At 38.1% G+C, this 27186-nt stretch overlaps 1 protein-coding gene across 7 annotated transcripts in view; it reads left to right on the top strand.

The window, feature by feature from the left end:
* The window catches only part of GREB1 (growth regulating estrogen receptor binding 1), a 100399-nt gene that overhangs the window by 19936 nt on the left and 53277 nt on the right, over positions 1-27186 (top strand). For all 7 annotated transcript variants that reach the window (XM_026097225.2, XM_026097227.2, XM_026097223.2 and 4 more), the window contains exon 2: positions 20098-20254. In XM_026097225.2, the coding sequence (XP_025953010.2) occupies positions 20098-20254 (157 nt within the window). The remainder of the gene's footprint in view (positions 1-20097; positions 20255-27186) is intronic.

Below are 27186 nucleotides of genomic sequence, written 5' to 3'. Positions count from 1 at the left end.
TTCCTTTCTCCAGACTTTCTCTGTCATCTCCAGGGTCTTGGGTTCCTGAGGACTGGTCTTAGCAGTAAAAACTAAAGCAAAGAAAGCATTCAGTATCTCTGCCTTTTCTGTGTCTTTTGTCACCAGGGCCCCTGCTCCATTCAGCAGTGGGCCCACGTTTTCCCTAGTCTTCCTTTTGCTACTGATGTATTTAAACAAGTTCTTCTTGCTGTCATTGACATCCTTGCCAGATTCAATTCCAGATAGGCCTTGGCCTTTCTAGTCCCATCCCTGCATACTTGGACGACTTCCTTATATTCCTCTGAAGTGGCCTGTCCCTGCTTCCACCTTTCGTACACTTCCTTCTTCTGTTTGAGTTTTGCCAGGACCTCCTTTCTCATCTATGCAAGTCTCCTGCCCGCATTGCTTGACTTCTTGCTCATTGGGATGTACCATTCTTGAGCTTGGAGGAGGTGATCCTTGAATATTAACCAGCTCTCTTGGACCCTCCTTCCCTCTAGGGCCCTATCCCACAGGATTCTTCCAAGAAGGTCCCAGAGGAGGTGAAATTTTGCTCTCCTGAAGTCCAGGACTGTAATTCTACTTTTTGCCCTGCCCCTTCCTCTAAGGATCCTGAACTCCACCATCTCATGATCACTGCAGCCGTCTGCCCCCAACCTTCACATCTCCAACCAGCCCTTCTTTGTTCGTTAGTAGAAGGTCTAGCAGCACACCACTCCTCGTTGGATCCTCCATCATCTGTGTCAGAAAGTTATCATCAGTGCTCTCCAGGAACCTCCTGGATTGCCTGTGCCTTGCTGTGTTGTTTCTCCAACAGATATGAGGATGGTTAAAGTCTCCCCATGAGAACCAGGGCCTGTGATCGTGAGGCTACTTCCAGATGTCTGTAGAAGGCCTCATCTACTTCCTGTTCCTGATCAGGTGGCCTATAGCAAACACCCACAACCTGTTAGTCTGCCCCTTAATCCTTACCCATAAGCTCTTGATCTGCTCATTGCCCACCCCTAGGCAGAGCTCAAGATATTCCAGTTGCTCTCTTGCATAAAAGTGACTGCACCTCCTTATCTTCCTGGCCTGTCCTTCCTAAAGAGCATGTAGCCATCCATGGCAGCATTCCAGTCGTGAGCTATCCCACCATGTCTCCATAATTGCAATGAGATCATAGCTCGGTGACTGCACTCAGATCTCTAATTCTTCCTGTTTATTCCCCATGCTGCATGCATTGGTGCACAGGCACTTCAGACACTTCAGAGAGTTATCTGAACATGCTGATTTCCCAGGAGGGATGCAAGAGGTTTCCCCATCATCTTGTCTTGTAGGTATTTCCTCAGCTGCATGCAATTGCTGGAGGTATCCCCACTTAAGCCCTGTTTTGCTGACTGCATGGTCTCAATAACTCTCCCCTTCCCCCATCTTTCCTACTTTAAGGCCTTCTTTAGCAGGTTGGCCAGCCTGTTGGCAAAGACGTGTGTGCCCTGTTCAGTGAGGTGGATCTGATCTTTCCCAGTCAGTTGCTGATCTTCAAACAGGGTCCCATGATCATAGAAACCAAAATCCTATTGTCAACACCAGCTATGCAGCCAGCTGTTTACTTGCAGTATCCATCCATTCCTCCTCCCATCCTTCCCCCTCTCTGTCAGGATTGAGGAGAAAACAACCTGGGCCCCCACAGTGTGGACCATCATCCTCAGAGCTCTGTTATCCCGTTTGATACTTTTCAAGTTGCCCTTGGCAATATTGTTGATGCCCACATGGAAGAGCAACAAGGGGTGGACAAGCTTCGGCAGTCTTTCCTTGGCATCTTAGATCTGAGCCCCTGGCAGGCAGCAAACCTCTCTAGACAAGAGGTCAGGTTGGCAGGTTGGGTGCAAGTAGGAGCAAAAGCCTTCTCATACGCAGTTGATGAACAGGTTCAGTGCCCTCCAAGCTGAGGAGGAGCTGGGCATGGCTTCAAGTGAAGCAACTGGGCCAGAAGAACATGTGCCCCACAGGAATACATGGAAGAAGTGGTGAGTGATTGTAGTGGGTGACTCCATGCTGCAGGGAACAGAGGCACCCACCTGGTTCTTCCGTCTTCAACAAATGCTTCTTTAAAATGGACCGTATCTGTGTCTTCTACACTTGTTCTAATTCTAGGCAAAAGGAAGAAGACATTTCAGTGGAGCTAGAGAAGGTGTGCTCAGCTGAGTTCCGCTTAACCTCCAGTTTTACTATAATTAGCATCAGGAGGCAGGATTCCAGCTGTCTGAATTCGCTTTGCAACCAAAAAAGCTTTAAGTAAGCCATTTTCTCAACCTTTCTGAGCTAACATGTAAAGATATTTTCTTCCAGGCCTAATTCTGATGGGTGCTATTCTGCTGTGCATTTACAGGCCATACCAAAGGCAGCTGATATTAGGATTGTTGAGAGCAGCCCTGCCAATCATGAATGTAAAGGGAGTCAGCATTTGGATAGTCTAATTTGTATCCTGTTTCTTCTGTTGGAACATGTTCCACAGTCTTCCAGATGCAAGGGGAAGCCAATTTAGCTGCTTACCAACCTTTCCTTGGATGAATACAAGGTTTTGTTCCATAGTTGTTTGATATTGACATTTTTAGTAGAGTCATAGAGTAATTTTTAAAGGACTAGTATTCAAAGGAGTCTGTTGTTACCTTGTCTGTCTATTTGCATGTCTAAATCCTGCCATGAGCTCATGATTGTAACATTTCATCATCTTCAAATTATTGGCTTATTCATTTTTATTCCACAATTCCTTGTTATACAAGGTATTGGGAGGCTGAGATATGTGGGTAATGAGAAGTTAGTACGGATACTATAGACACTGCAATGGTGAGTGTAGTATCAATTAGAACAGCTCTGTATTGACACTCAGTTCAGCAATGCCTATCTGTACTAACCCCAGCAGAGGGATAGACCAGGAAGACTATAGTGTAGTTGCAGTTACATGGCATACATTTAAGCTAATAAGTCTCATCAGACCTGAGCTGGCTTTGCTTGGAGTCACACTGAGAATCTCTGTCCCTATGGCATAGCTAACACACAAACCAGATGACACATGCATGGATATTTGAGAGTTGCTAATTTTTTGGCACTGTGTTTTGTGTTGTTTTGGCATTATGTTGTTCTAGTACTGTTAACATTTGTAGATGTGAGTAATTTTCAGCATAAAGATTTGCAGGATCCGTTCTTCTGTTCGCTAGTTGAGCAATGTGACTATGAAAGTCTGGCAAAGCAGAGGAATAAGATGCTGGCTGTGTAACTAGCTAAATAGATTATATAGGAGAAGGTTGTCTTCAGTTTCCATGACACTTATGGAAAGTCTGATATGATGATGAATTTTCACTGGAACATACAGTACTTTATTTTAATGAATGAAAATCAGCAGAAATTCTGGCTAACATCTAAAATCATTCATAAGACAGTCAAAAAGAATATCAGGTTTGACCCAAAGCTTGTTGATCTCACTGAGTTTTGATCTTAATTATTATTACAGATTAATTAAGAAATTGTAGAGGAAGATGACAGGAGAAGAGAAAGCTATATTCTTAATGTTTTCTTATCCATAGTTTACTGTAATTTAGAAGTATAATTTAGAAATTTAGAAGTCTGGCACCATTTACCTTAATAATGAAGAAAGTCCACTTTTTATCAAAATACTTCTTTCAAAGACTGTTTTTAAGTGGCTCTACCTATCTTTGTTTCTTCCAAGTAGAATGAGAGAGAACTGAAAGATTAACTCCTCCCAACCTCCAAACTCCACACAACTACCAGTATTTAAACTAAATAGGTAAATATTTAATCAGATGCAAGAACATGTGGTGATCCAGTACAAGGAAGTAGCCCAGGAAAGCTACATTGAGATTTGAGCTTTGCCACACTGTTCTTGGATGACTTTAATTGAAAGAGTTGAACTCAGACTCTTAAAATATTTAGATAAAAATACCTGACATGAGTTCCAGTTGTAATTAGGGAGCCAGATGCCTATGGGAGCTATACTAAGATCACTTTAGACCTTAATTCTCCATCAGGAAAATGGAGAAACAGCATATCCTTACTTGGTTCTCTGAGGATGAAGTCATTAAATGCTGAGGCATTCAGGAATTATGATACATAAACCAGGATCTGAAGAAAGAGAAATCTGAGATTTCTGGTGCTTCTCAAAATTAACAAGGCAAAGTTTTTATTTCAGTGAGACTGAAAATCTGGCCTTCTGGGGACTTTCTCCATTTATGCATCCGAAATGCAGCAGTAAGTTCTTCAGTATCAATTTTGAGTACAAGTGACCAGATGAGAGAATTCTTAAGAAAAATGTATTTAAACCAAGTTAAACTAAAGAGATTAAAACTCTAATGACTCCCAGTAATTAAAATAAGCATGTGTGATAGCAAGTCATGCTATACATTTGTTTTGATTAGAAACAAAGATATGTACTAATTCACTGAGTATGAAAAAAACCATCAGTAGAAATGGACATGATACCTTCCTAAGTGTATAGAGGGACTGGGAACATGAATAAATGGCAGGTTTGGAAAGAGGCACAAAGCATGGAAATAGCAGTGGAAATTGCATATCTTTAATAGATTGCAGTAGAATTGTATCATCACTGTCTTTGAAGTTGAAACTAGGTAGTGGGTTACAGAAGTGTATCAAATAACAAACACTGAGCCACTGAGCACAAGATTTGCGCAATTAGTTTCACTTCGCATTCACAACAGAATGTAATGTGCCTGTTCCCCAGCTATAAGATGGTGCCACATCTTGTCTCCTGACCCAATGTACTATACAGAGTCCTGCGTCACACAGCTTGGCATGTGAGGTCTTTCACGTTGAGAGCGAAGAAAGTTGAGAGTTCTTAAGAGCTGTTTCTCTAAGCACTTAAATGGGTGTTACTCAGCCTGGAGGTTCTAAGTATTTTTGCCAATACAACAATTACTAGAGATGAAGAAACACTCTTAAGGAAGCATTTGGAATGATTAGAGCTGTTAATAGTTATAGAAGTATCAGTAAGGCTCTAGCTTTTAAGTTTTTTTAAAAAGGCCTTTGAACATTCATTTAAGGTTTAGCACAGATTTTTTTACATTTAAGATTTTATAGCATGATCGAACAAATAATTGGTTCTTTTGTGCAGTGCACAATTAAAAATCCCACAGATGTGAAATGTAGGTGAGATATGGAAGCAACAACAGCTTCTGTTACCATAATAGTAGTGAGGAAACAGTTGTGGCACTCTGAAATGTTCCTATTGTGCGCTGACAAAAGTGAGGCTTTCTCTGGCATAAGTTGTACCAGTTGTAAAACAATGTGTCTGATTAATAATGCATTCTACTGAAAAGGAATGGGAGGTTTGCTTAGGTATGATTCATCATTGTCTGGTGTAATTAAGTCTGTTACTTGCTTTGAGGTCAGAATGACCCCATTTATTTTAATTTTTTCAGTCTTGAAGTTCTGTGCAGTGGGCGTTTAAGGAGGAATCAGCAAGAGATAGCAATTTATTGGCTTCTGTAGTTTTTTGCAAGTATATATTCACTTTCATTATTTTCTTTCTTGTTTTCTTCTTGTTCATTGTTGAAGCACTTGTTTATTATAAAACTTAATTGACCTTTTTCACTTTGCAATAACATTTTTTCTCATAGATTTTAACAACCATATACTGTCTTGATAAAATTATTTGTAAATTCAGTGGTATGAAGAACAGAAATACTTGTATAATTTTAAATGCAAGCCAATTTTTAAGAAGTTTCTTAAACGCCTTTAATACAGTTCCATAGGAAATAAAATCCTATTCCAGATATACTGTTACTTTATAAATTGCAATTCACTACACTTACTCCCTCAGTTTCCTTCACATTTTATAGAATTTCACAATAATGCTTGCACATTTCCTTTTTTCATTTTTAAATACTCCTGTTTTTTTAATATCTGCAAAATTGAGGAGTAGTCTCCTGACTTTTTTTTTTTTTTTTTGCCAGCGCTATCGAGATAGCTCATAATTTTGAGTATAACTATTCTCTGCAACTTACAGCCAGACAGTGGAAGGACATTGAAGCCACAGAGCAAATACGAAAGAAAAGATGCAGGCAATGGACTCAGTAGAGTTTGCACAGAAAGTCCCAAACTGAAATCCTGAGAACGCTGATCCGGTATTGCTACCCTAGGAGAACTCAGCTACCCCTCTGTGGACATGCAGCTGCGCCAGGGAGAGATCCCTGGCCCACAGGCCATATTGTGTGGTGGTTCTTACCTACACTGTTCATGGTGGCATTTTTCAGAGTGGACTAGCTGCATTTGTAGTGCACATCACATGCCTCTGAGACGTAATTTTTGTGTGGATGTGGGATGGGGATGGTGCTTTGGTTCAAATGACTAAAATACTGTGAAGTATGAGTTGCAGCTAGCCAGAATGGTCTGTTCATGACCTCATGGCATGGCATGTGTGGCATGTGTTGGAGCCCGGAGTGAGAGCAGGTGGGTGATGGCACCAGACCTTCTGGGAAACTATCAGAGAACTGTGTAGAGTGGTGGGAGCACGATCTTGTCCATGCTGTATAGAGAAAGGGGAACCTTATTTAACTATTAGCAGAACCGAGGCTGAGTTTAGAATGCCTGGAAGTAGACGAGTGTGTATGCAGTGTAGACACTCGGGAGATAGGAGGCAGAAGCAAACTGGAAGCCAAGTTATTTGACAATGTAGATGTATCCATAGACGTGCCATTTCTTGACTTTGAGGGTGGGCTTGAGAATGGGATTTACTTTGAGATTGAGGACTTGATTCAGTTGTACATGCTTTTTGTGACATTTCAGATGCACTTGGCTTTCTGCCTGGCTTCCTGCTGCTGTTTTGATCTCCCAAAGGTCTTGTATTGTATTTGTAGGACCTATGCAGATACTCCTGAGCATATCAAAGACCATTAAACACCTCTGTGCAGGCAACTGAATTGAGCCCTAAGACTTCTAAATTTAGGGTTATACATGTAGATATCTACAGCTGCAACTCCTGTTAGTCGATGGAGATATAGTCAATATGGCCAGTGGAGCTAAGTGAGCAATTCAGCTAGTGCTAAAGTACATAAGCACCAGTGGCTGGTCAGCTGAACCACTCTCTCAGCTGTGTTGATCTTATTGATAATAATGGAAGTTGCTACCTAGTGAACCAGTGGACACCTGCAGTTTGATTCAGTTGCCTAAATATAGATGCCTAGTGCCATTTGGTATTCTGTGGTTTACCCGAGATGCCCATAGAGAACTGGCAGACATGACAGGAAACAGCAGAGACGACTGCTGCTTTGGAGCGGCAACTAGAATCCAGACAGTTTATTTCAGGACTTCTCAAAACTAGAATATGCCTGTGGTTAGGCAACTGAATCACACTGTGTATGTATAGAGGATCTAGAGGATTTTAAAGGTCTCCTTTTGTATATGTCCAAAAGTACTAGAGTGCACATGAGTACCCTGAAAAGCTCAATCTTGTAGATATTTTCAGCATATATATATAGCATATATATAAGATTTCATACACAATATTTCTGCCTAAGCACAAAAGGCAGTTGTGGCTGCAGCCATTTTAAAAGCATTTCTAGAAGAAAAGTAGGTGTCGTGTAATTAGAGCACTCAGTTTGTATGGCAGAACGCAGTTTTAGTTCTTTTAGACACAGTCTGCCTGCAGAATGCTTCGAATACTAAGTTGCTGGATATTTTGGAAGGACAATCTGCATTTCTCCCTGCTAAAGCTGCTGTACAGATCAGTCATTTGATCACAAATAACTTTTGCTTGTCTTTCTGTCAAAAGGAGCATTAAACTTACAATCATCTATTAGTTTTTCTTTCTGGTTGCACAGTGGACCAACTCTTGTTCCTTGTTCTTCCTTATTACGTATCATACTGGTAAAATATTTTCCTGATGCTCTTTTTCATTTTTCTACTTGTATCTTGGTTTGTGCTTTGAACTTCTGAAAGTCTTGCTCTTTTTCATTTTTCTACTTGTATCTTGGTTTGTGCTTTGAACTTCCGAAAGTCTTATTAACCTCAGGTTATGTCCCTTGCTTCATTTCTATCCCAGTACTCTCAAATTTTGTGCCCTGTAAATTCCTGTAAAAAATATTTTTTCTGTAGTTGCCTGGGGTACAAGGTATGTATTTTACATACTATTTGTTGGGATAATTACATGGTTGGCTTTCCCCTAACAACTATTCCATCCATTCATCACTTGTATTGCTGATTTATTCTATGTGGATTCAGCTACTCATTTGAGCAGGTGGACAAATCCTTTCTGGATAGATGCATCAGCAGCTACATGCTGATCAGCTCCCACTGGTTCTATATACAAGATTGCACAACTATAATTTTCTTGCTCATCACCCATTCCTGGCATTCTGGGTATTAATCAAACAATTTGCCTGGCTTTGGGAACTAACATACCTGGTCTGGGTACTGATCAAACACAGTAGGCTCTTCTATGCCTGCTTGCCCTTCCCCTTCCTCCCTCAGAACTCCTGCTCCATGCCTGTATCTGAAGCAGACAGGTCCCTTTCTTCATTGCACCACTGAACATCAGGTTAACATTTTTTTCTGTGGACCTACCCTCTACTGATCTTCTTTAAGATTGGTGTAGTGCTTCCCAACCCTAAAGTAAGGTTAGAAACAGGAAGTACAGCATCCTAGACATCATTGTAGACAGCATCCTACAGAGCCTTATAGAGACACTTAGTTCATGACTGTACTGCAGTTGCTGGGCAGGTATGTTTGGCAGGTATCAGTCAGGTTATACCTCTTCTAAATGTGAATTCTCTGGCTTGCATTGTTGTTGACCTGGTAAATCATTTGAAGTGACTCTTTCAAAAATCACACACATGCACACACATACACATGTATTTCTTGCAGTGTTTGTTTTTATTTTGGGTTTCTCTGAACTTTGGATATCAACAGAGACTTTTAAGTGTCATCACTTCAGCTTACCGTGTTTATGGTACACAACTGTACATTGCTAATAGCAAACAAGAGAGTGATGTCTGTGTTCCCCACCCGAATGACTTGGTACTCTACTTGAAAATGGCATAACTGAAGTCTCACACATTTGGTGTAAGTGTGGAATAATTCTCAAACTTCCAGTTCACTTCCATAGTGGTAGAAAACATACTAGCCGCTTTGCCAGAATATCTTACTACCTTTATACAGTTTTCTTTTCACATTCCTTCATACTTTGCTTGTGTCTAAAATCTAATTTTAGAGTATATAATTTCAAAATACCAAATAAACAGTGGAAGTTTTTCATTTTTGTTTAAATTAATGTGCAAATTCTTTTGAGCGAAAATGCTAAGTCACCTAAGTTTCCAGGGGATTCCTCACACGGGCCTTAAAAATTAAAATATTTCCTTTCCCTTTATGTTACAGAAGGAGAATCTGAGTGTGCAGTTTTATGTTTTAAATATTGCTATTTAAAGTAATTTTATATTGCCTCTGGAAGAAGAGTCCTCCCACCATCATCCATAGCCTGTCTGGGCATTTTCTTTTGCATATATTAGTGTTCATATACTGTATGTGCAGCTAGATGAGGAAGCCGATATAGCTGAACATAACCCTACAGAAATGACTAGTTTTCAACCAGATTGGTCTGATCCATACCACTGAACAACAGAGAGGAAATATATGGCCAAGAGTGAGAGACATCCCTTTTTGGCCATGACATAAGTTTAGAGCAGCTTGAACCAGTCATGAAGGTGCACCGTGACAATAGAGCTATATATAAGCTGAAAAGAAAACAAATGAAAATAAATAATCTGTTTTCCTTCTTCAGTGCATCGTGTATACAAAGTTTATATAGAACTATAATTCAACCAAACCCTTAGATATTTGCTTAATTTTACTGATTTCATCGATATTTGACTACATTTAAAATCAAGTACATATATGAATGTTTCATGACTTGAAGCCATAGGAAAAAGAAAATTCAAATTTCAGAACAGTTTCTTTCATCATCTGAAGTGATATGCTGCAATCTATACCTTAAGGAAGTGTTTGAGAAATATATATTTTCCAGAAATAAAACTTCCCTGTGCATGTACTATAGTTGTATATTTGAAAGATGCAGTGTTCCTTTTCTGTATGGTATAATAGATGTTCTTTGTGTATGCAGCCAGTGTATTGAACATAATCTCTCAAATAGTTTTGATTTCCTATCCTTTTTATGCAGAAGATACATGAATAGTATACCAACACAATGCTAATGTTGCTCCATATATAATTTCTGTTCTGTTAATCTTCCCTTCTGTTAGCAAAATAAAGTATTCAAAGTATACACCTTATGCTTTATTTATTTTGTTTTCTATATAATGCAAAAGAACTCTCCTGTTTCTTACAAAACCCCCCCACCTTCAATCCTTCCAAAAACCAGCAACAAAACCGTTGACGTTAATAATGCTTCAGACTGATAGATTGATACGTACCTGACCAGGAGCACCGTGACCCAGCACAACACTTCTGTATTAATAAGACATAAAGTCATACCATTTATCATCTAGTATAGCAGGCACACAAATTAGAGAACAGCTTGCCAGGTTATATTGTGGTCTTATTACTTTGTTTTTGCTGTAGCTGCAGAACAGATAGCTTTGAAACCTTCCTGTGTTCTACTGTGGCAGGAGAGTGTTCATGTCACAGCGACCTGACTGAGTTGTTCAGTTGCGAACAGTGCTGACTCAGGAGCCTTAAGTGCCCTAACCAGTGCTGCCAGCAGCAGACTCTTCTCAATCAAAAGAAGGAAATCTCCGCAAAGATATGATCACTAACAGTTACCACAGGTGTAAGATGCCCAGCAGCACAATCCAAATGTGAAACTTTAGCAGTGACTTACTGGGTGTAATTGAGGAGCACGTGCTTTCAATACGGTATGGTATATTTTTTATTATGTAAGTAGGGTTTCCATGCTGAAAAATACTGCTGTGTTTAGTGAAAATATTAACTAAAATACTAAATAATACTAAATATTAGTATATAAAATATTAGTATCAGGTATAGGTTCTCACACTGCCTTATGTTAGTTACTGTTCAAATGCTGTAACTGAGAGACTTTTTTAATAACTGATTTTCATATTTTAAGTATATGCATTTTGTCTGTATTTTGTGTAACTTCTGTATAGTCAGTGCCTTGCTCTTTTGGGGGTGAGTGATTTTCCCTCAGGGAAACTTTGAGATATTTTATAAAATACAGGAAACTTTAATGTTTAAACCCATAGAATGATAGCTCAGATCCCAGATTTCAAATTCTGTTAAATTCATTTTTTTAAATGGGTGAAATTTGAGCTTTGTACTGGTTCTTTAACTAAAATTGCGTGTTTCAGGCTTCATGGTGGCATATTTATGTTTATAGATTGTTCTTATTTAATATATATTCAAAGTATAATACATGTGGAACAGATCTCCTGGTTGAGTGAATACCTTGATGCTGAATTTTATTTTTCAATGAAATAAAAGTATCTAGAGATGTATTTGCTATCCTTTGTTATAATTCCACAGCAGTTTAGTCACAAAAAGAAAATATTTTAGATTGCTCCCATTGTATTTTTGTCTGCTCTTTGTTCATTAAATAGAAAACATGATCAAGTTTTAGCATAGTAGGGTCTGTCAGAAGAAATCAGTGAAAATCTCTCTTTGAACCAGGGCCTTCTCTGTGAATGAGCTAATGCCTCTGAACCTGTATAGTCCATGGGTATCCATGGAGTGCAACCACAGAGACCATCTGGCTATGCCTCTGCTGCTCTGAAAGAGCAGGCTCCAAAATGTCTTTAAGCTACAAATCCTGCTCTCCTTGTGTGCATGTGGCTGCCCCATGGACAGCTGCTCCGCTGCCTCCATGAATCAGCCTAGAGGGGTAGGCTTACATTAAGGAAAGAGAAAAGTCAGGTTTTGAGGATGACTCAAAAGCTAATCTTTTTAACCAGTTTAGAATTACTTTCTGTATAATAATTCTTAGAGTCTGAAGAGATTCCCAAAACTGGTCTCTAGCACCAGTAACCTGAAGAAACTAATATAACGTGGTGATTTTTTAAGAATTTCCTCTGAAAAACATGCATTTCTAGATAATCCCTTTCTTTCCAGCTTGCCAGTCTCCTTCCTGCTTTACTAAGATCTCAAGTCAGCTGTACATAAGGGTGCAGAGCAGATGTGTGAGAGGATTCTTGAAAAGAGAGTTGTAGCTCTCTCCCGAGTAATAGAGAGAAAGCCATTGCAGTTATGGAGCTGGGAAAGAGAATGACCTAGACCTGTACAACTTAGAGAACATTTTTTACTAATTTTCCACTTGCCACTTTAATCATCGTTTCCTTGTGTTGATTTGTGGCACCCCCTTCCCTCCCTTTCTCCTCCCTCTACTTGGCTTCTTCCTGCTGCTTAACAAGCTCAATTGGTTTTATGTATGTAATTCTTTTTTTTAAGAGAGTTTGAAGGTGGTCTCTAAAAGAATTGCTTTCATCCAAAGCCAGGAACTGATCAAAGCAACACACAAAAGCCGAATGGGAGCCAAGGCAGAGCTGCCTGACCAGTCATAGGGTCAGGATTCTCGGCTGGAGAAATAATAAAGTGTAGCAGTTGAACTACAGTGGAAACTGCTGATAAGGGATTTTCTCCCCAGTAACACCTGCAAAGTTTATGAGATCCTACAGGAAAATCAAAGAAATCTACATCAAAATACATTGTTTCCTGCAGAGAGGAGTGTGAAAGCATTTACAGGATGCAGTGCCATTGCCTAAATGTATTTATTGCCATATCATATATTAGGCTTAGTCTGCTATATTATTACCATGCTGGACTATCACCCAGATCCAAATGTACTTTTCAAGAAATGGCTCCTTAGCCCAATTTGCTATTAGGGAATGACATGTATGACATGTATGATTGACTGTGGAAGGAAGGCACACCCTAAACCAAAAAAGCAAGTGAATGAAAATCAGTGTTATCATTGTGGCTGAAAATAGATCTCCCGTGGAAACTATAATTAAAAAACAAGCTAATAATAGATTTTCAGTTACCTATAAAAAGTCCAGTTAAGTTTTCTTCTGATTTCTTTTTGCTGATATACATGTTTATCAGGCATCTGATCCCAACATTGATTATGATTATGATTCTCTTGAAATTTGGTTAGCAACAAGAAATACAGATCACCAAGGACTTTTTATTATGACTAGTTTGAACTTTGTCTAGCATTGTTTCTTCTATAAGAAAATAAGCTAAAATAGATAGAATGCCATTTTTAAACAAATCATTATTTTATAATTTTCACAAAAATTCAACTCTGATTTGATTGTAAGCATGAAAGTTTTAAGGCAAAGGAAGCTGAAGTTTTCTGTATTCTTAAAGGAAGATTAAACTATGTCTTAAAATCAAAGCAACCTTTCATCCTTAAATAATTAAAGGAATCTGGTTGCAATTGGAGTTTTCTGTTTCCCCAGAAAACTACAATGTAGGCTGTCACAGCTTAGATTCCTTCTCACTAAATTGCCAACATACCTTAGCCCGGATCTCCAAACCTAATACATAGCTATATATTTTAATGGGTTTATGGCAAGTTGGATTGCTTTGAACTTAGTTGAGCTTTATGTGTTGGTTCAAACTAAAGTTGAATTTGCTTGAGAAATTTAAAAATACTTTGTTTGTTTTTGTAGAGATAGTCTGGAAGGTGGGTTTTTTTCCATTTCCTGTAGAAAATAATCATTTGTTATTTTTGCTACTGTTCCCAACAGGAATTACAGACTTTTCATTAAAAAATGAACACTTTCTCCTCAAAAGTAATGCTAATTGTTTTACAGTTGAAAAGTTTAATCAAAAAAAGAAAATATTTGGTTTTATATGAAGTTCCTCTTCCCAATGGCCAAAAATGGTTGTGAAATAGTTGCATGCTAAGGGTTATTCGTTAAATAGTTTGAATTACTATTTACTTGAAGAAAAAAAAAGCAGTGACTTTTTAATAGTGTTTTTTACTGAGATTGTTGAACATTTACTTCGCTAAATCTGTGTTTCGTCCCTTTGATATGGATCTGTGAGAATTTTTCCAAGGGCACAGAGGGCAGTTAACAAATGGGCTTGATTTTTCAGTAGATGGGGAAAATTACATATATTTCATTTCATTGCAAAGGTGTCTGTATTAGTCTCTGCAACAATCTCTTGATAAGAAACACACCTCATTATTTACTTATGAAGTGAGTGAGAGAACTGATTTCAGTGATTATAATAAAAGCAATTTGATTTGGAATTTAAAGTTGCCAAAAAGCATGGTGATTACTTCCCACTTATGAGCTCGTCTTCCCAGTGCAGTTGAAAGCTTGGCCCCTCTCAATCTGAACTCTCGTTCCAAGAACCTGTTGCTTGGAAACATGAGGCAGTGGAGGAAATCATCTCACTGTTGGTGTAGGAGAAATCCTGTGACTACAGCCACCCTAATTTTCAAAATCAAAATAAAGTGTGAGATAAAAATTAAAAGCAAGAGCAAAAGGAAAAGAGAGCAGTGGTAGAGATCTGAGTAGTCTTCTTGCAGTATATTGTCTTTATGGAAACAGTAGCAGAATTGTTCTTGGCTGTATAGAGATGGTAGGATTATGTTCTCTATGACCTGTCATCAACCTTAATCACAGTGTCTGTGTTTAATCATGAACTACTTTCCAAAATGGCATTATTAGGAAACCATTAAGTTTAATTTGATCTGGTTTGTAGATAACATTTCTAATATAATTTAACAGGAGATATATGAGTTCTAAGATCTGGTAACAGAAAAGAAGTGGAATTCCTGGCGGATATAGCTGTGGTTGAAGTTAAAACTTTAATGTTGCTTTTAAAATGTAATGGCCAAATGGGGCCTAGTGAACTGCTATAACCTTATTCATATATGAAACACAAATTAAATATAGACTTTTAAATGACTTGACAGCTTTATTTCTGTAGAACAAATTGTTTCACTAGAGAAGTGGATTTCAACCACATGACTGAATGTATACGTACATATATACAAAGTGCAATAATTGCACCTTGGTCACACACTAGACTTACATCTTATATGAAACTTATATTGTTTATCAATACCATTGAAAGAGATCAGTTTTGTTTTGTCTCCATATGTACTTTTCTTTTTTTAAAAACACTTAAATGCAAGTCTCTGCCCTGGAATTTCTTGTATACCATAACCTAATCAGACTGTTATTTTTAATATAAGTTTTCAAAGATTATTAGGGACTTTTCCTAACTTTAGAAATATTAATGGACTTTGAATGTTGCTAGATTGATCTAACTCATGTTCAGAGAGCACAGAGAGCGTACTAACAACTTGTCCAGTACTGGACTGTGAGCAAAATGTTAACCTGCAGTATAGAATGCTTTCTCTTCTCATTCAAATTTTAATACATAATCTTTTGGATACTTAAGCCCATCATTTATACAAACAAACTGATTTTTTTTCATTTTGTAGAAGTGAAGAACTGCCTCTTGACTGAAATGGGACGTAGTGGTTTGAAATTATCTTGGAATAATAGTGGGCTTGGAGACCTCTTGTCATTCTTTCGTAAAAAAATGATAATGGTAGAAATTACTCTATTAGTCCATTACCAAAGTATCAAAGCTGGCTGCTCAAACTGAGAAAATATATCCATTGCTATGCTCAGTTTTGGTCATATCATAAATATCTGAAACAGCTAGAAATATCCCAGGAATCTAGAATTTATTCATGTTGTCTGAGAAGCGCAAATGAATACAGTTAGGATTCTGAATTTAAAATTAAATAAAATAGCAGTGCTTCAGCTATTGATAGCCCTTATCATGACATTACTTTCCATTTTCTATCACTGAATACCTCTCATCACACAAGATTAATATCTCGAAGAAGTAATGCCAATGAAATATTACAATGCAAAAAATTTACAGCTTATGATAAAATTGTTCCTGTAATAATTTGCAAGTCCTATATAAGATTGAATTTGTTATTTGGACATCATCTTTAAAAGCCAGGGATATATTTCCCTTCAGACCCCTCCACTAAAGTAGTTAACCATGGCTTCCTCATTTCACACTTAGATCTTTTGACTACTTCTTCAAGCTTTCTTTTCTTAACACAGCCCTCGTATATTCTTTGAATTTTTCTTAATTTCTGCTGAAAACAGGCTTTCTTTAACAGTCTATTTCAATGGGAATTACCAAAATCCTTAGGTTAAGCTCCATGCTCTAAAGTCCATGGCTTTCCTGAGGATACATGGTCTGTCCTGGGTGTATGGTAATTTTTGTACAGAATTGCTGTGTTAGGTCTTCAGTCTTCGCAAAATCTTAATGCTCATTAATGAGCCTTCTTGCAGACAACTACTCTGAAGAATCAGTAGCGTGTTACACTCTTCCGTTAGTCAAAAGAGCATTCCCCAGGCACCTCACTCTAGGTACTGGGACTGTACGTCCTGTTGCTTCTGGCAATCCCGCTGCGTTAACATGACCATACACCATCGTGGTTCTTGTGATAGGTATCCTCCTCATGGCTGAGACTGAATGCCTTTTCTAAACCACAGCAGCTACAGTACAGGGCCAGAGCAGAATAGTGCAGGTAGTTTGCTTCTTCCTCAAAATCTGAGTAAAGAGAGACTAAACTGCAGTTGAACTTGAATTTGAGTCTATTTCTGACAGACAAAAACATTAACCCTTAATCAGATCCCCGCTTTTCCTCATCAGGTAATCACTGTTTACCAGCAGGGATCCTAACTGCTCCTTGTGGGGAAGTTGAGTGCTGTTCTCTTTAGACTAACACAGACCTTTTACTCTCATTTTTGGAGACCTGGGCTTGGCATCTCTATTTAGCAGCATTATCCATGAGTTTCCACTACATTGCTCTGAGCGGCTTCATTTGTATCTGCAATTGTTTCTTAGGTACTGATGTGCTTCAGTGTGTTTTAATTCTTCTTTTCATCATGGTTTTAAGCAGTTCTTCCAGCTTTTCCTTCTTTTCCTTTGTAGTGGATAGTATTTTTCCCTGCATGCTCTCCATGGAAACTGACTGTGATAAGGAGATACTCTTTGATTTATCTGTAGTTGAGGTCGAGGGCTATCCTGCTGTTGCACTGTTTTTTTTTTTTTTTTTTTAAATAGTTCGGATCACTGTCTATGTTCATGGCTTGAAATTTCACAAGCATTTGAAACCTTACCCTTTGCCACCCACTTGTATCCAAGAGAGACATAAATCTGGGCTGGGAACGCTGAGTTCATTGAAGCAGGAAAATAGGGCTCAAAGCCTTTGCTTCCTCGTGCCAAGGAGTCAGCAATTTACAATTCAGGTAGCACAGTCTGAGCAGCTTTAAAGAAAAGAGGGAATGTCAACCATCTTAGAACTGGTGAGAAACAGCTTCTCCCTTTCTTGCTTGATAGAAGTTGTCTCTTCTGCAGCTGGGAGAATTAACGGGGCTCTGAATGGCAAGGGCTGATGCTGGCAAGAAAGCTCCTGCAATACATTTTGTGGTTCTAGTGGTGTCTGACAATATAAAATGGCTCTAAAACATTCATCACATCTTCCAGTGCACGTTCCTGACTTTATGACTGTGACCAGGCTGTTTTCTGAAGTATTTCAATGGTGTATGATTGTAAGATCCCACAGATATCATATATATACAAAAGCTAACCATGGTATACAAACCCAGAAAGTATATTTTTGTTTCATTATACAAACCCTTCCAGGTAATTAAATTAGCATTACAATGGAAAAACAAAAATGCTTATGTTGCACAGGATTTGAGGATCTGCACCTTGCATAGCTAACTTAATCTTCACTGATTACTTATCTGTTATGTCACGTCAGACTGTATGATGCTGGTTTCTGGAATACTCAGTGTTAGAAGCAGGATTTCTGTTTTGCACACCAGCAGGCTCTACAAAATCCTGAGGCGTATGTTAGTTCCCAGTAAATGGTATATCTATTCTATTCATTGCTCATTACATAAAGCAGTTGTGGGTGTATATTTATGTAATAATGGTTTTGAATTGTCTCAAAATGTTCTGGCTTGCTCTTGATTAATAGTAGCTTTATAATGAATTCAGTAAAGAAATTTCACATGAATTTAAAATCTTTCTATTTTTCATGTGGTTCAGTTGAGCTTTTTAAGAAGTAAATAAGTGTGAAAATCATCCATCCATCCCTGCGTAGTTTGTAACCAAGTATACCAGTTTTCTTGGCACGGTCTTGTTGAAAATATGCAAAATCCAGCCCTGAGTAAGGCAGGCCTTTGCCACTTCAGTCAAAGTTTTTGGAAGTTCTCTGAAGCCTGTATCAGTGTCTTTTTAAAGTGCAAAAAGTCTTTTGGATGATTTTCACTTTTTCTTGTTTTGACTCTGTGTCTGAATAAAGTAGACTCTGTAAAAAAGTTTGTGAAATGGATGATAGCTGAATGCTGTTTCCATACCTGAAGGTGTGCCTTTGAATGTTACCATGCTGAGAGCAGGTTCATGCATTTCTATGTAAGAGATCTTTAGTCCAGAATTTCAAGACTGTGATGAACAGTCATACAGAACCATTTTGCTAAGGACAATACTGACGTCAGGCTTTCCCCATGGTCTTCAGCTGTGTTTGGTGTAAGTGAAGAAGTAGTTGAAATAGTTCAAAACAAGAAGAGCCAGAGAGTGTTCTCATCAAAATGGAAAGGGAACTGTCATCTGCTCTTAGAGTGGATTAAGATGCATCTTTGCTTCCACGTTAGCACTGAAGGTAGCTAACCTGCTTTGCGGCTTCCCGTTTACCCTTCAGCAAGCTGATACATTATTAATTTCAGCAGTGCTGCCCATTACAATTTTGTGTTTCCTTTTGTGTACGTGCTTAGATGTTTTGTCAGTATTGCCTGTTTCTTCTCTAGTTCATGTTCTTAGATGCTACCTGCATTGTTTTCTGATTCTTATTTTGCTTCTGTTAATACCGTATCTAATCTTCATGAGATACACAAAATTATACGAAAGTATGATTACAGATGTAAAATATGCTTTGTAAAGTCATAAAAAGACATCCAAATTAGGCAAATTTTTATGTCGTTCCTTTCAAACTCCTTTTTCTGTCCAGAGTGGTATGCAGCTTAGTTTGTTCAAAGTAGTTTTTCTTTTGCTTGGGTGATTCCTATAGGATGCTTCCCAACAGGCTCATTTCCCAAGCAGTATCCAGAGCTGAGGAGGGGCTGGTCAGTGTTTAGGAATTACTGCTACAAACAGGAAGCGTTTCATGCTTTCTATTCACAGTTACTTGAGGAGGGAAAGGACATGGGGCCCAGGGCAAGAGCTACTTTGTAATAGAAAAAGAAAGCTGACATGGCTTTTGGTCATACCAGTTCATTGTATTCACTGTGGAAAGCAGGCGGCGGTTAAGTACGTGGGAAGTAAACTACTGGGATATTCAGCTGGATCAGACTGACTCCTCAGTGACAGAATGAGTAAATTACGCAGTTTCACTAACAATAAAAGCCTCATAATTAATTGGAAAATCAAATAGATAATGGATATATCTCATTCTAAGAAAAAGTTTGCCTACAGGAAAAAGGATTGATAAGGTGGGAAAGAAAAAACCATTATCTTTCACAAGATATGAGTTGCAGCATTGCTATATTATTTATGAAACAACACTTCTAAAAGATATCTGCTTTAGCCATGAGTTTTCAGCCATGATGGGCCATACAAAGGTAAATATACAAAACTATGCTATCCCCAAAATCCCTTTTTTTTTTTTTTTTTTTTGTTCAAATAACGTGAAACAAAGAGGCTGTTTTACAGATGAGATTGCTGGCTATTGAAAATGCATCTCCTCAATTGCTATATAAGACAAGGAATTACTAGAAGTAGATTTCTAGCCACATCTTCAAGAAGGTGTCAAAGCTTGCTGCCTTTCTGCTGAATTACAGAAAGCTGTTACTTTTAGATAGCTTCCTGTAATTTACCAGCAGGATCTGCTCAGTGACTGCTGCAGTCAATGTTCTTTTCCTTTGCCTTTCTTCGTGGACAATGAAGCTTCTCTCTTTCATGAGAAACGTTGTAGTCTGACATCAACATGCAGCAATCGAGTTCTGAGTACTAAAATTGAAATCTTTTTTTTTTTCCTTCTTACCGTTTTTTGAGAAGATGGGAAATTCGTACGCTGGTCAGCTCAAGACGACAAGATTCGAAGAAGTGTTGCATAATTCTATTGAGGCCTCTCTCCGCTCAAACAACTTAGTTCCCAGACCAATCTTTTCCCAGTTGTATTTGGAAGCTGAGCAGCAACTTTCTTCACTAGAAGGTAGGACAATGTGGAATTTATGTTTCTGCTCAAAAACAGTCCTGCTCTTTGCTCTCCCAAAAGTCAGCATGAATATTTCAAATTAGAATGCAGAAAAATTAAAGTATTCAAAGGTTTTCTGTGAACACTTAACGATCTACAGATATTTATTTATTCTCTTATTTGTTCGTTAGAATTTGATTAAACACGCAAACTATGCATTGTCTTTTATTTTGATAAAATTAAGTCATTTGCTTGTTCAGATTTATTGGCATGTAAATTGAAGTACTATGAATTATTACGTGAAATGTGTGGACATTCGGAACATAAATCTGTTATCCTATAATTTGCCACACATTAGTGAAAGTTACACCACAAATGATATTAAAAAAACCACAAGAGATTTATAAACGAAATATGCTAAGAGTAATTTTCATTGTGAAGAAATACAGCAGAAATATTTGTAGCCTTCTTACCAAAAAGGTTTATAACTACTTTGGGCACGTTATTTTTAATTACTCTGTGGTTGCAAAGGTAAAAATTTAGGCTGTGTTCTCCAGTAAACCCTGCTCAAGCTGGTGTTTAGCACAGAGGTTTTCTCAGTGAATTTTTATGTGTGTCTAGAGAAGCCTGCTTTCTGAGTTTCACTTGCTCATTTTTTTTTCTTGAAAGTAGTATAGTTTAGATGAACTGTGTAGATCTGACAAGCAAAATTTGGTGTTTTGGTATGCTCTTAGATGTAGGAATCTGGAGGTAAAATGTGAGGTTGTAAGTGAGTTTACTGGCATGTGCAGAAAACTGGCCTGCTGGTGCAAGGGTATATTTAATAATTTAACTGGTTATTTACCCATTTCTGTCATCAGGGTGGTGTTTCATTTCTTTTACCCAGGTCTACATATCCTTTCACAGCTTGCTAAAGATGGTTTAGAGAAGTATGTAATGAAAAGTGCATAATGGGTAATAATCCGTAGTAGCAGAAGAAAACAATCAACCCAAGAAATAATAGGCGATAAAATTATTTTACAAAGATCAAACTCTTTACTAGTACTTCATTTTAAATGCTGAGAAATTTTCCTGAAGACAGAGATCTGCTCGCAGCTCACACATCATTAATTGTATCTTCTGTTTTTCTGCTAACGTACGACAGAAAAATAAATATTCATTTATTGTTTAAATATATGTCTGTTCCTGCTGCTTTTTCCCCACCTGAAGTGATTAGCTTCTGGGAGGATTTCCTCACCTCCTTCCATGGCAACCAGCTGTGATGTCACAAAGTGGATTATGACGTCAGCTGGGAGAGCTGCTGCAGGAGCAGATGCATTGTGTGGGAACTAAAGTGCAATTTCGCACTTGCGTAACTCCTTTCACTCCAAGCTTTCAAAGGACTTTCCATACCATTAAGGGCTGCTTCTGTTTTCTTTGCAGTTAATGGAAACAGAATGGAATTGTAATTAATTAAAAGTCTCACAACAGCTTAGCAAAGAACATTCCTTTCATGAAAGTTTTAGTCTGGAGGAACTCTGAAGGAACATTTAATGGTGTTTTTCCTAGATTGTTCCTCAGGTGGGAGAGGTCTGCATCCTGGCATTGTACATGCTACCCTCACTGTAAACTGGATTTTCTGCTTCTAGGTACATGAATCCCTGTGCCCTGAGGGCCAGGAGGCAATTGAAGTAGAGGGCCATCCTTGGGATCTTGTATAAGCTCTTGTGCTCCCCTCTCATTTTTATCTTCCCTTGACCCTGGCATTCTGACATGCGGATGTATTACTTGGACTATCCTTGGTCATAGCTGCCTTTGTCCGCAGTACAGCAAGCGTCTTCCTATAGTGGGGCAGCCAGGGTATAAATGATTTAGGAAGGTGGTGCAGTGAGTCAGTGCAACCCAAATGTTTTGACTTTCCATTTTGTGGACTGATAACATGTTATGAATGTACAATGGGTAGATAGATACAAAGATACAGAATTGTTTCTAAGATAATGGCTTTTCCTATAGAACACTAATAGCCATCAAATCTATAACCAACAATGTTGCTGTACCGTATATGAGGTTTTTCAAATTATAATCCTTATTTTTAAGAGGATAAGTTTCTGCACTGACATCAGTTTATCCTGTTCATCATAGTATTTGGCAAAAAAACCCAACCACCGGTAAATGAGGCTGATATTATAGATTTTTGTTGCTGATGATGTTAAGATATCAAAATTGCTAGAGAGCCTGACATTTGAATATATAGTCAGTTCAAGAAAAAGATCATTTGGAAATAATTTCACAGCATTATTATTCCCCAGTTGTAACTTGTCATTATTTCTACTTTTATAATAATTCTTTGCTTAAAAATGTTTTTCTGTTTTCTTTTGAAACGAACCTAATATAATTATGTATCTGTCATACTTAAAATAATTTATTGGTGCAAAAGAGACTGTAGTGTGTCTGGAGACAAGTTAAATGAACATATTGGTCCCTCCTGGCCTAGATTTTACATCTTTTACAATGAGTTTGCGAACGCATGTTCACATGAGCGCATGAGTATGATTTTCCAGTCTACACATTCTAGATTTGCAAAAACATACTTATTATAAACTTATGCCTTTATATAATTGCATTTGTCTATAAAATTAATTGTAACTATGTACATTAAAAATACCACCTTCATCTAAAATGGTTTAGACATAATGTTGAATCTCCTTGGCTCCAAAACCAGTATGTTATATTATTCTGATTTTTTTTTCCTGTATTTCTATTATTGACATATTTTCTCTGTTCTCCAGTACTGGCAGATTCACGTGGCTCTTAAAATAGTCTAAAACTATTATTCTAGCAGTCCTTTTGCTAGATTTTTAATTTTATCAAAAAGGCTGCAGTCTGCCGTGATGTCACTCTTCTTCATTTCTCATGAGAGTCTTCGAAAGTTTTCTTAATTTTCGTAGCTTTCAGAACTGCAGAGAAAACCTGCAAATGCCTATTAATGGTCAGGATGTTCAAGAACTTTCTAGGAATTTGCATTAAAAAACTCTTTACAATAGACAGCAAAGTTATTTGGCTGTAGCAGGTTTAGATTTTTTCCATATCTCTGTTTGCCTAATTATTACTATATAAACTGCAAATTAAAACTGGGTCTCAATTGCCACCTATTAGAAGCCAGTACCTGGAAATCAGAGAGGCTGTGCAAGTGTATAGTCACTGTCCTCACCACTCAGTCGTATTTATTTTTCTTGTCTCAGTCTTCTGGGGGAAGTTGACTCATCATTATGCAGCCCGTAGAAAGGGGAGGAGTTGAGGATCTTCCATAGTGTCTGAATCAAGTAGCCCCACATTACAGAATGCATTTTTATTCATGTCTTCTATAACAACTAAGAAACTCCAGAAATAACCCTGGGCTCGCTTGACAGCTGGTATGAATTGATAAAGCTCCATTGCGGCTACAATGGTTTGCCACAGCTGAACATGTGGCAGTTTGAAGAAGGAACATTAAGACAAGTGCACAGGGGAACAGTCCCTTAAAAATACTTACATTTTCAGGGGCAGCATTAGCTCTGCCTCTCCATTCTCATTGAATTACAGGATCTAATTCTTCACTTCTGAAATCAAAACCACATTCAATCATAATCACATTCACAGTCTTTGATTTTCTGATCACATCTTATTTCTCAAATGCAAAAGATATCTAATCGATTTTCCCCTCATTCACCTAGATGCAGTTGGGTGCTATCTGAGAGGTGTGAATATAAAGTTGATTTCAAAAGTTAGTAACAAACATTTTTGAATATTATTTTATGTGTTAGCCTCCAAATCCTATGCCACCGATATCACTGGGCCTTCAGCATGAGTAGGATGGGAACTGGCTTCACAAAGCAATGCAGAGCAATAGTGTGGCAACTGGATCCACTGCACTGTAATTGTTCCTTCCTTGATCTGCATTTAGAGGAGTTTGTGTGTTCATGGATACAGTATGTTTTATGGCTGTTGATTTAAGCCCTGATCCTGCAATAAGTTTGGGAATATTAGTCCTACAAATAGTTCCAGTAAGAGAAGATTGTATGTATATTGAAACATTTGCAGGACTTGTGTAAGTTTACAGGTCCAATAAATCCTTTATGAAAACTGAGAAGTATTTCTTTAAAGAAAGATAATGGTGTGCTATTGTATCTATGAATAGATTTAAATTCAGTAAAACTATGGACAAAATCTTCACAATGTATCTGTTGGTTTAATGGCACTATATCAAGTTATATCAGCTGACTGCCTAGTTCTGTAACATAAAAAAGAGCTATGATTGTGAGTCCACTTTTATCATCGTCTTGTCTCTGATTTTCGGTGCTTGATTGTGTGTTCTTTCTGGACTAAAGAAGATGCAGAACAGAAACATGCAAATGTACAGTCCTTTGAAGTGGTCCAACTTTAAAAATAAAAGGGAAGCAGTTTCTTAAATATTCACTGAAATGTGAGTTTTCCTGTCTAAACAGAAACTGTAGATCTATTTTAAATCAAGCAGCAGAAGCCCTAGTGATGGCCATTAGAAGTGACAGCAGCTATTTCTTTTGTATTTGCTCTTGTACTCTTTTCATTCTTGATCTGAAAGAGGTGTAGCTCTCCTCTTCCTCAATCTCTGCTTCCAATTCTTATCTCTGTCTCTCTTTTGATGTGAAATTAAATGTTTTATGTCTGAACCAACCCAACAGGTTACCACTGCCCAAAGGGGGAAATCCCACCCCTGCTTCCTCCACTTCTAGCCATGTGTTCCCATCTTCTCCCTTTGCATCAGTTTTGGCATTTATTGAATCTTGCACTGAGCTAATTCAATAAATAAATTCAGCAAAAAAACTATTCACTTTTGTTTGATGCTGGCTTTGATGCTTTTGTTTCTGATGGGTTAGCAAGCTGAAATAGCTCAGCACAGACTCCAGAAAGTGTCAGAGCTGGCACAGCCAGAAAAGAAGGAACTTCATGGCTGGAAGTGTTGAGAAGGAGAGGAGAGCCAAACTTGCCCCTTTTTGATTGCACCTAGATATTAATTGTGCTTGAGTCATAACACATAACTTTTCCCTGACTAAAGTACTAAAGACTGAGAGCTTCACTCTTCCCTTTGTTCACTTTCGGCTTTTTTGTCTTTGGACTACTCCCATAAAGTGGTATTGTTTAACATTCTGCCCTTATCTGTGTGCTCCAGAGCTCAAGCTTGCTGTTGAGATACTTAAAAGTAAACATGCCCTTCGAATGTTCTTCTAGATTGGGGTGGAAGTCTTAATAACCTTCATAGGCAAGCTTCCAAACTCCAGATTTTCTTTCTTCAGGCTCCTCCCTTACTACTCATTTATTCTGCAGTATTTATTTAGCTGATTCTACATCCATTTCTCAATAAAAGCTATTTTAAGGAGGGTCATGGAAAAAAAAAATCCGTGATGAATATCCTGTTCTGAGTGCCTGATTCAAAGTAGGTTGAAGCAACAAGAGTATGTCCAGCTGACATTGAGCTTTGGAGGATGACTGCAGTGTGCTTTGTTGTCTTTCTGTTTAAAGACTAAAAGCTGGAACCACAGAAGACTGTAGGAGCCTAACTGCTATTTTAGTTGCACAAATCCAGACAGCTATTCAGCCTGTGTCTGATTCTCAAGTATCTGGAGCCCCTCATCACCAAACTCTATAAGTGAAGTCTCTCTGTTTGCTGCAGGCATGTCCCTATAGTAGTACCAGGAAGCTAGAATCCTAGGACAGAAGCCCCACTGGTATTCACTACATACTTTTCTCCTGTCTCTGTCATATGTGGTGCTGGATCTGGTCTGAAATTTTTCTTAGTCCTGTCCACAGAGCTGTTCTTCCCGTTTACCACTTAGCTGCACTCTTCAGCTTGCCAGAGTTTTCCCATTTGCCAGGAATGTCCTAGCCAAACAGAGGATGGAGTCATTGCTCAGTGTTTTCTGCTGGAGCTGTTCTATTATGCATGAAAAAGTAACTGTCTGATGAGTACAGAGAGAAAGAAGTAGTCTCTAGCTGAGAGACTGAAACATGCACTGAGAGTATGCACTACCTAAATGGTCTTGCTTTGCCGTCTGTCAAGTTAGAGGAAGAATTTGAACATGGGATTCTCATATCCCAGGTGAATTCTCTAACAAGCCAGCTATCAGATAAAAATGTTGACTCAGGCAACCAGCACTCCAGAAAGGTGAGTACAGCAGAAGAAACAGCTCAGGCCCTCTGAAAGATGAAGCCTAAATCATGTATTCTCCTCAGCATTCAGTATTGGTTTTCTCCTAGACTAGCACAGTCCATGCACAAGCTTCTGTGAATCATTTTCCTGGGCATCTAACTTTCCTTGACATTGTACAGGCAGCTGCAGTGCCTTACGCAGAGCTTTGGGTTCTGGTAGGAGATAGACTGCCTGAGAATTAGGTGTCCTTATCTTGGCATAGTTTGTGGTGAACCTAGCTTCAAGCAGGAACCATTTCTTCAGTGTCCTGTGCATCATCAAGGACATGGTCAGTACTCAATAAAATCTGTACTTGGACAGTAGCCAGGACCTTTTAAAGTGCTAAGAAGTAATGAATTCGTTTTTTCATATTGGATGTCATTTTCATAAACACAGGTTACAGTTCCATTATTGTGAGCAGCAAGAGTTCAAACACCAGCCTCTAAAAATCATGAGGTTACCTTAAAAATAATGAGATTTTAAAAATAATAAATTGAGGTATCTTTTTATTTGCCCTTTAGCCTTTTAGTATTTCAGGTGCACTTGAGTCATGTTTTTGAAGCTTTTTTGTACAAGGGCTAAAAGCTTTATTTTTTTATGAAAGACAGGTTCTACTGTAAGCATAAAACTGGAAGTTGGAACTTTAAGGAAACAACAAATATCTTAAGAGTTGGTAAGACTGAGGTCATTGTCAAGAGGAGAGAATCCAGTTTTCTGTAACACTTTCTGTAACTGGGTCACTCTGTTCATTCATTAATTTGATTGT

This window comes from Dromaius novaehollandiae, chromosome 3 (assembly GCF_036370855.1).
Source record: "Dromaius novaehollandiae isolate bDroNov1 chromosome 3, bDroNov1.hap1, whole genome shotgun sequence".
NCBI lineage: Eukaryota > Metazoa > Chordata > Aves > Casuariiformes > Dromaiidae > Dromaius > Dromaius novaehollandiae.
The sequence above is the reverse complement of the archived record's forward strand: the minus strand, read 5'-3'. Positions and strand labels throughout refer to the sequence as shown.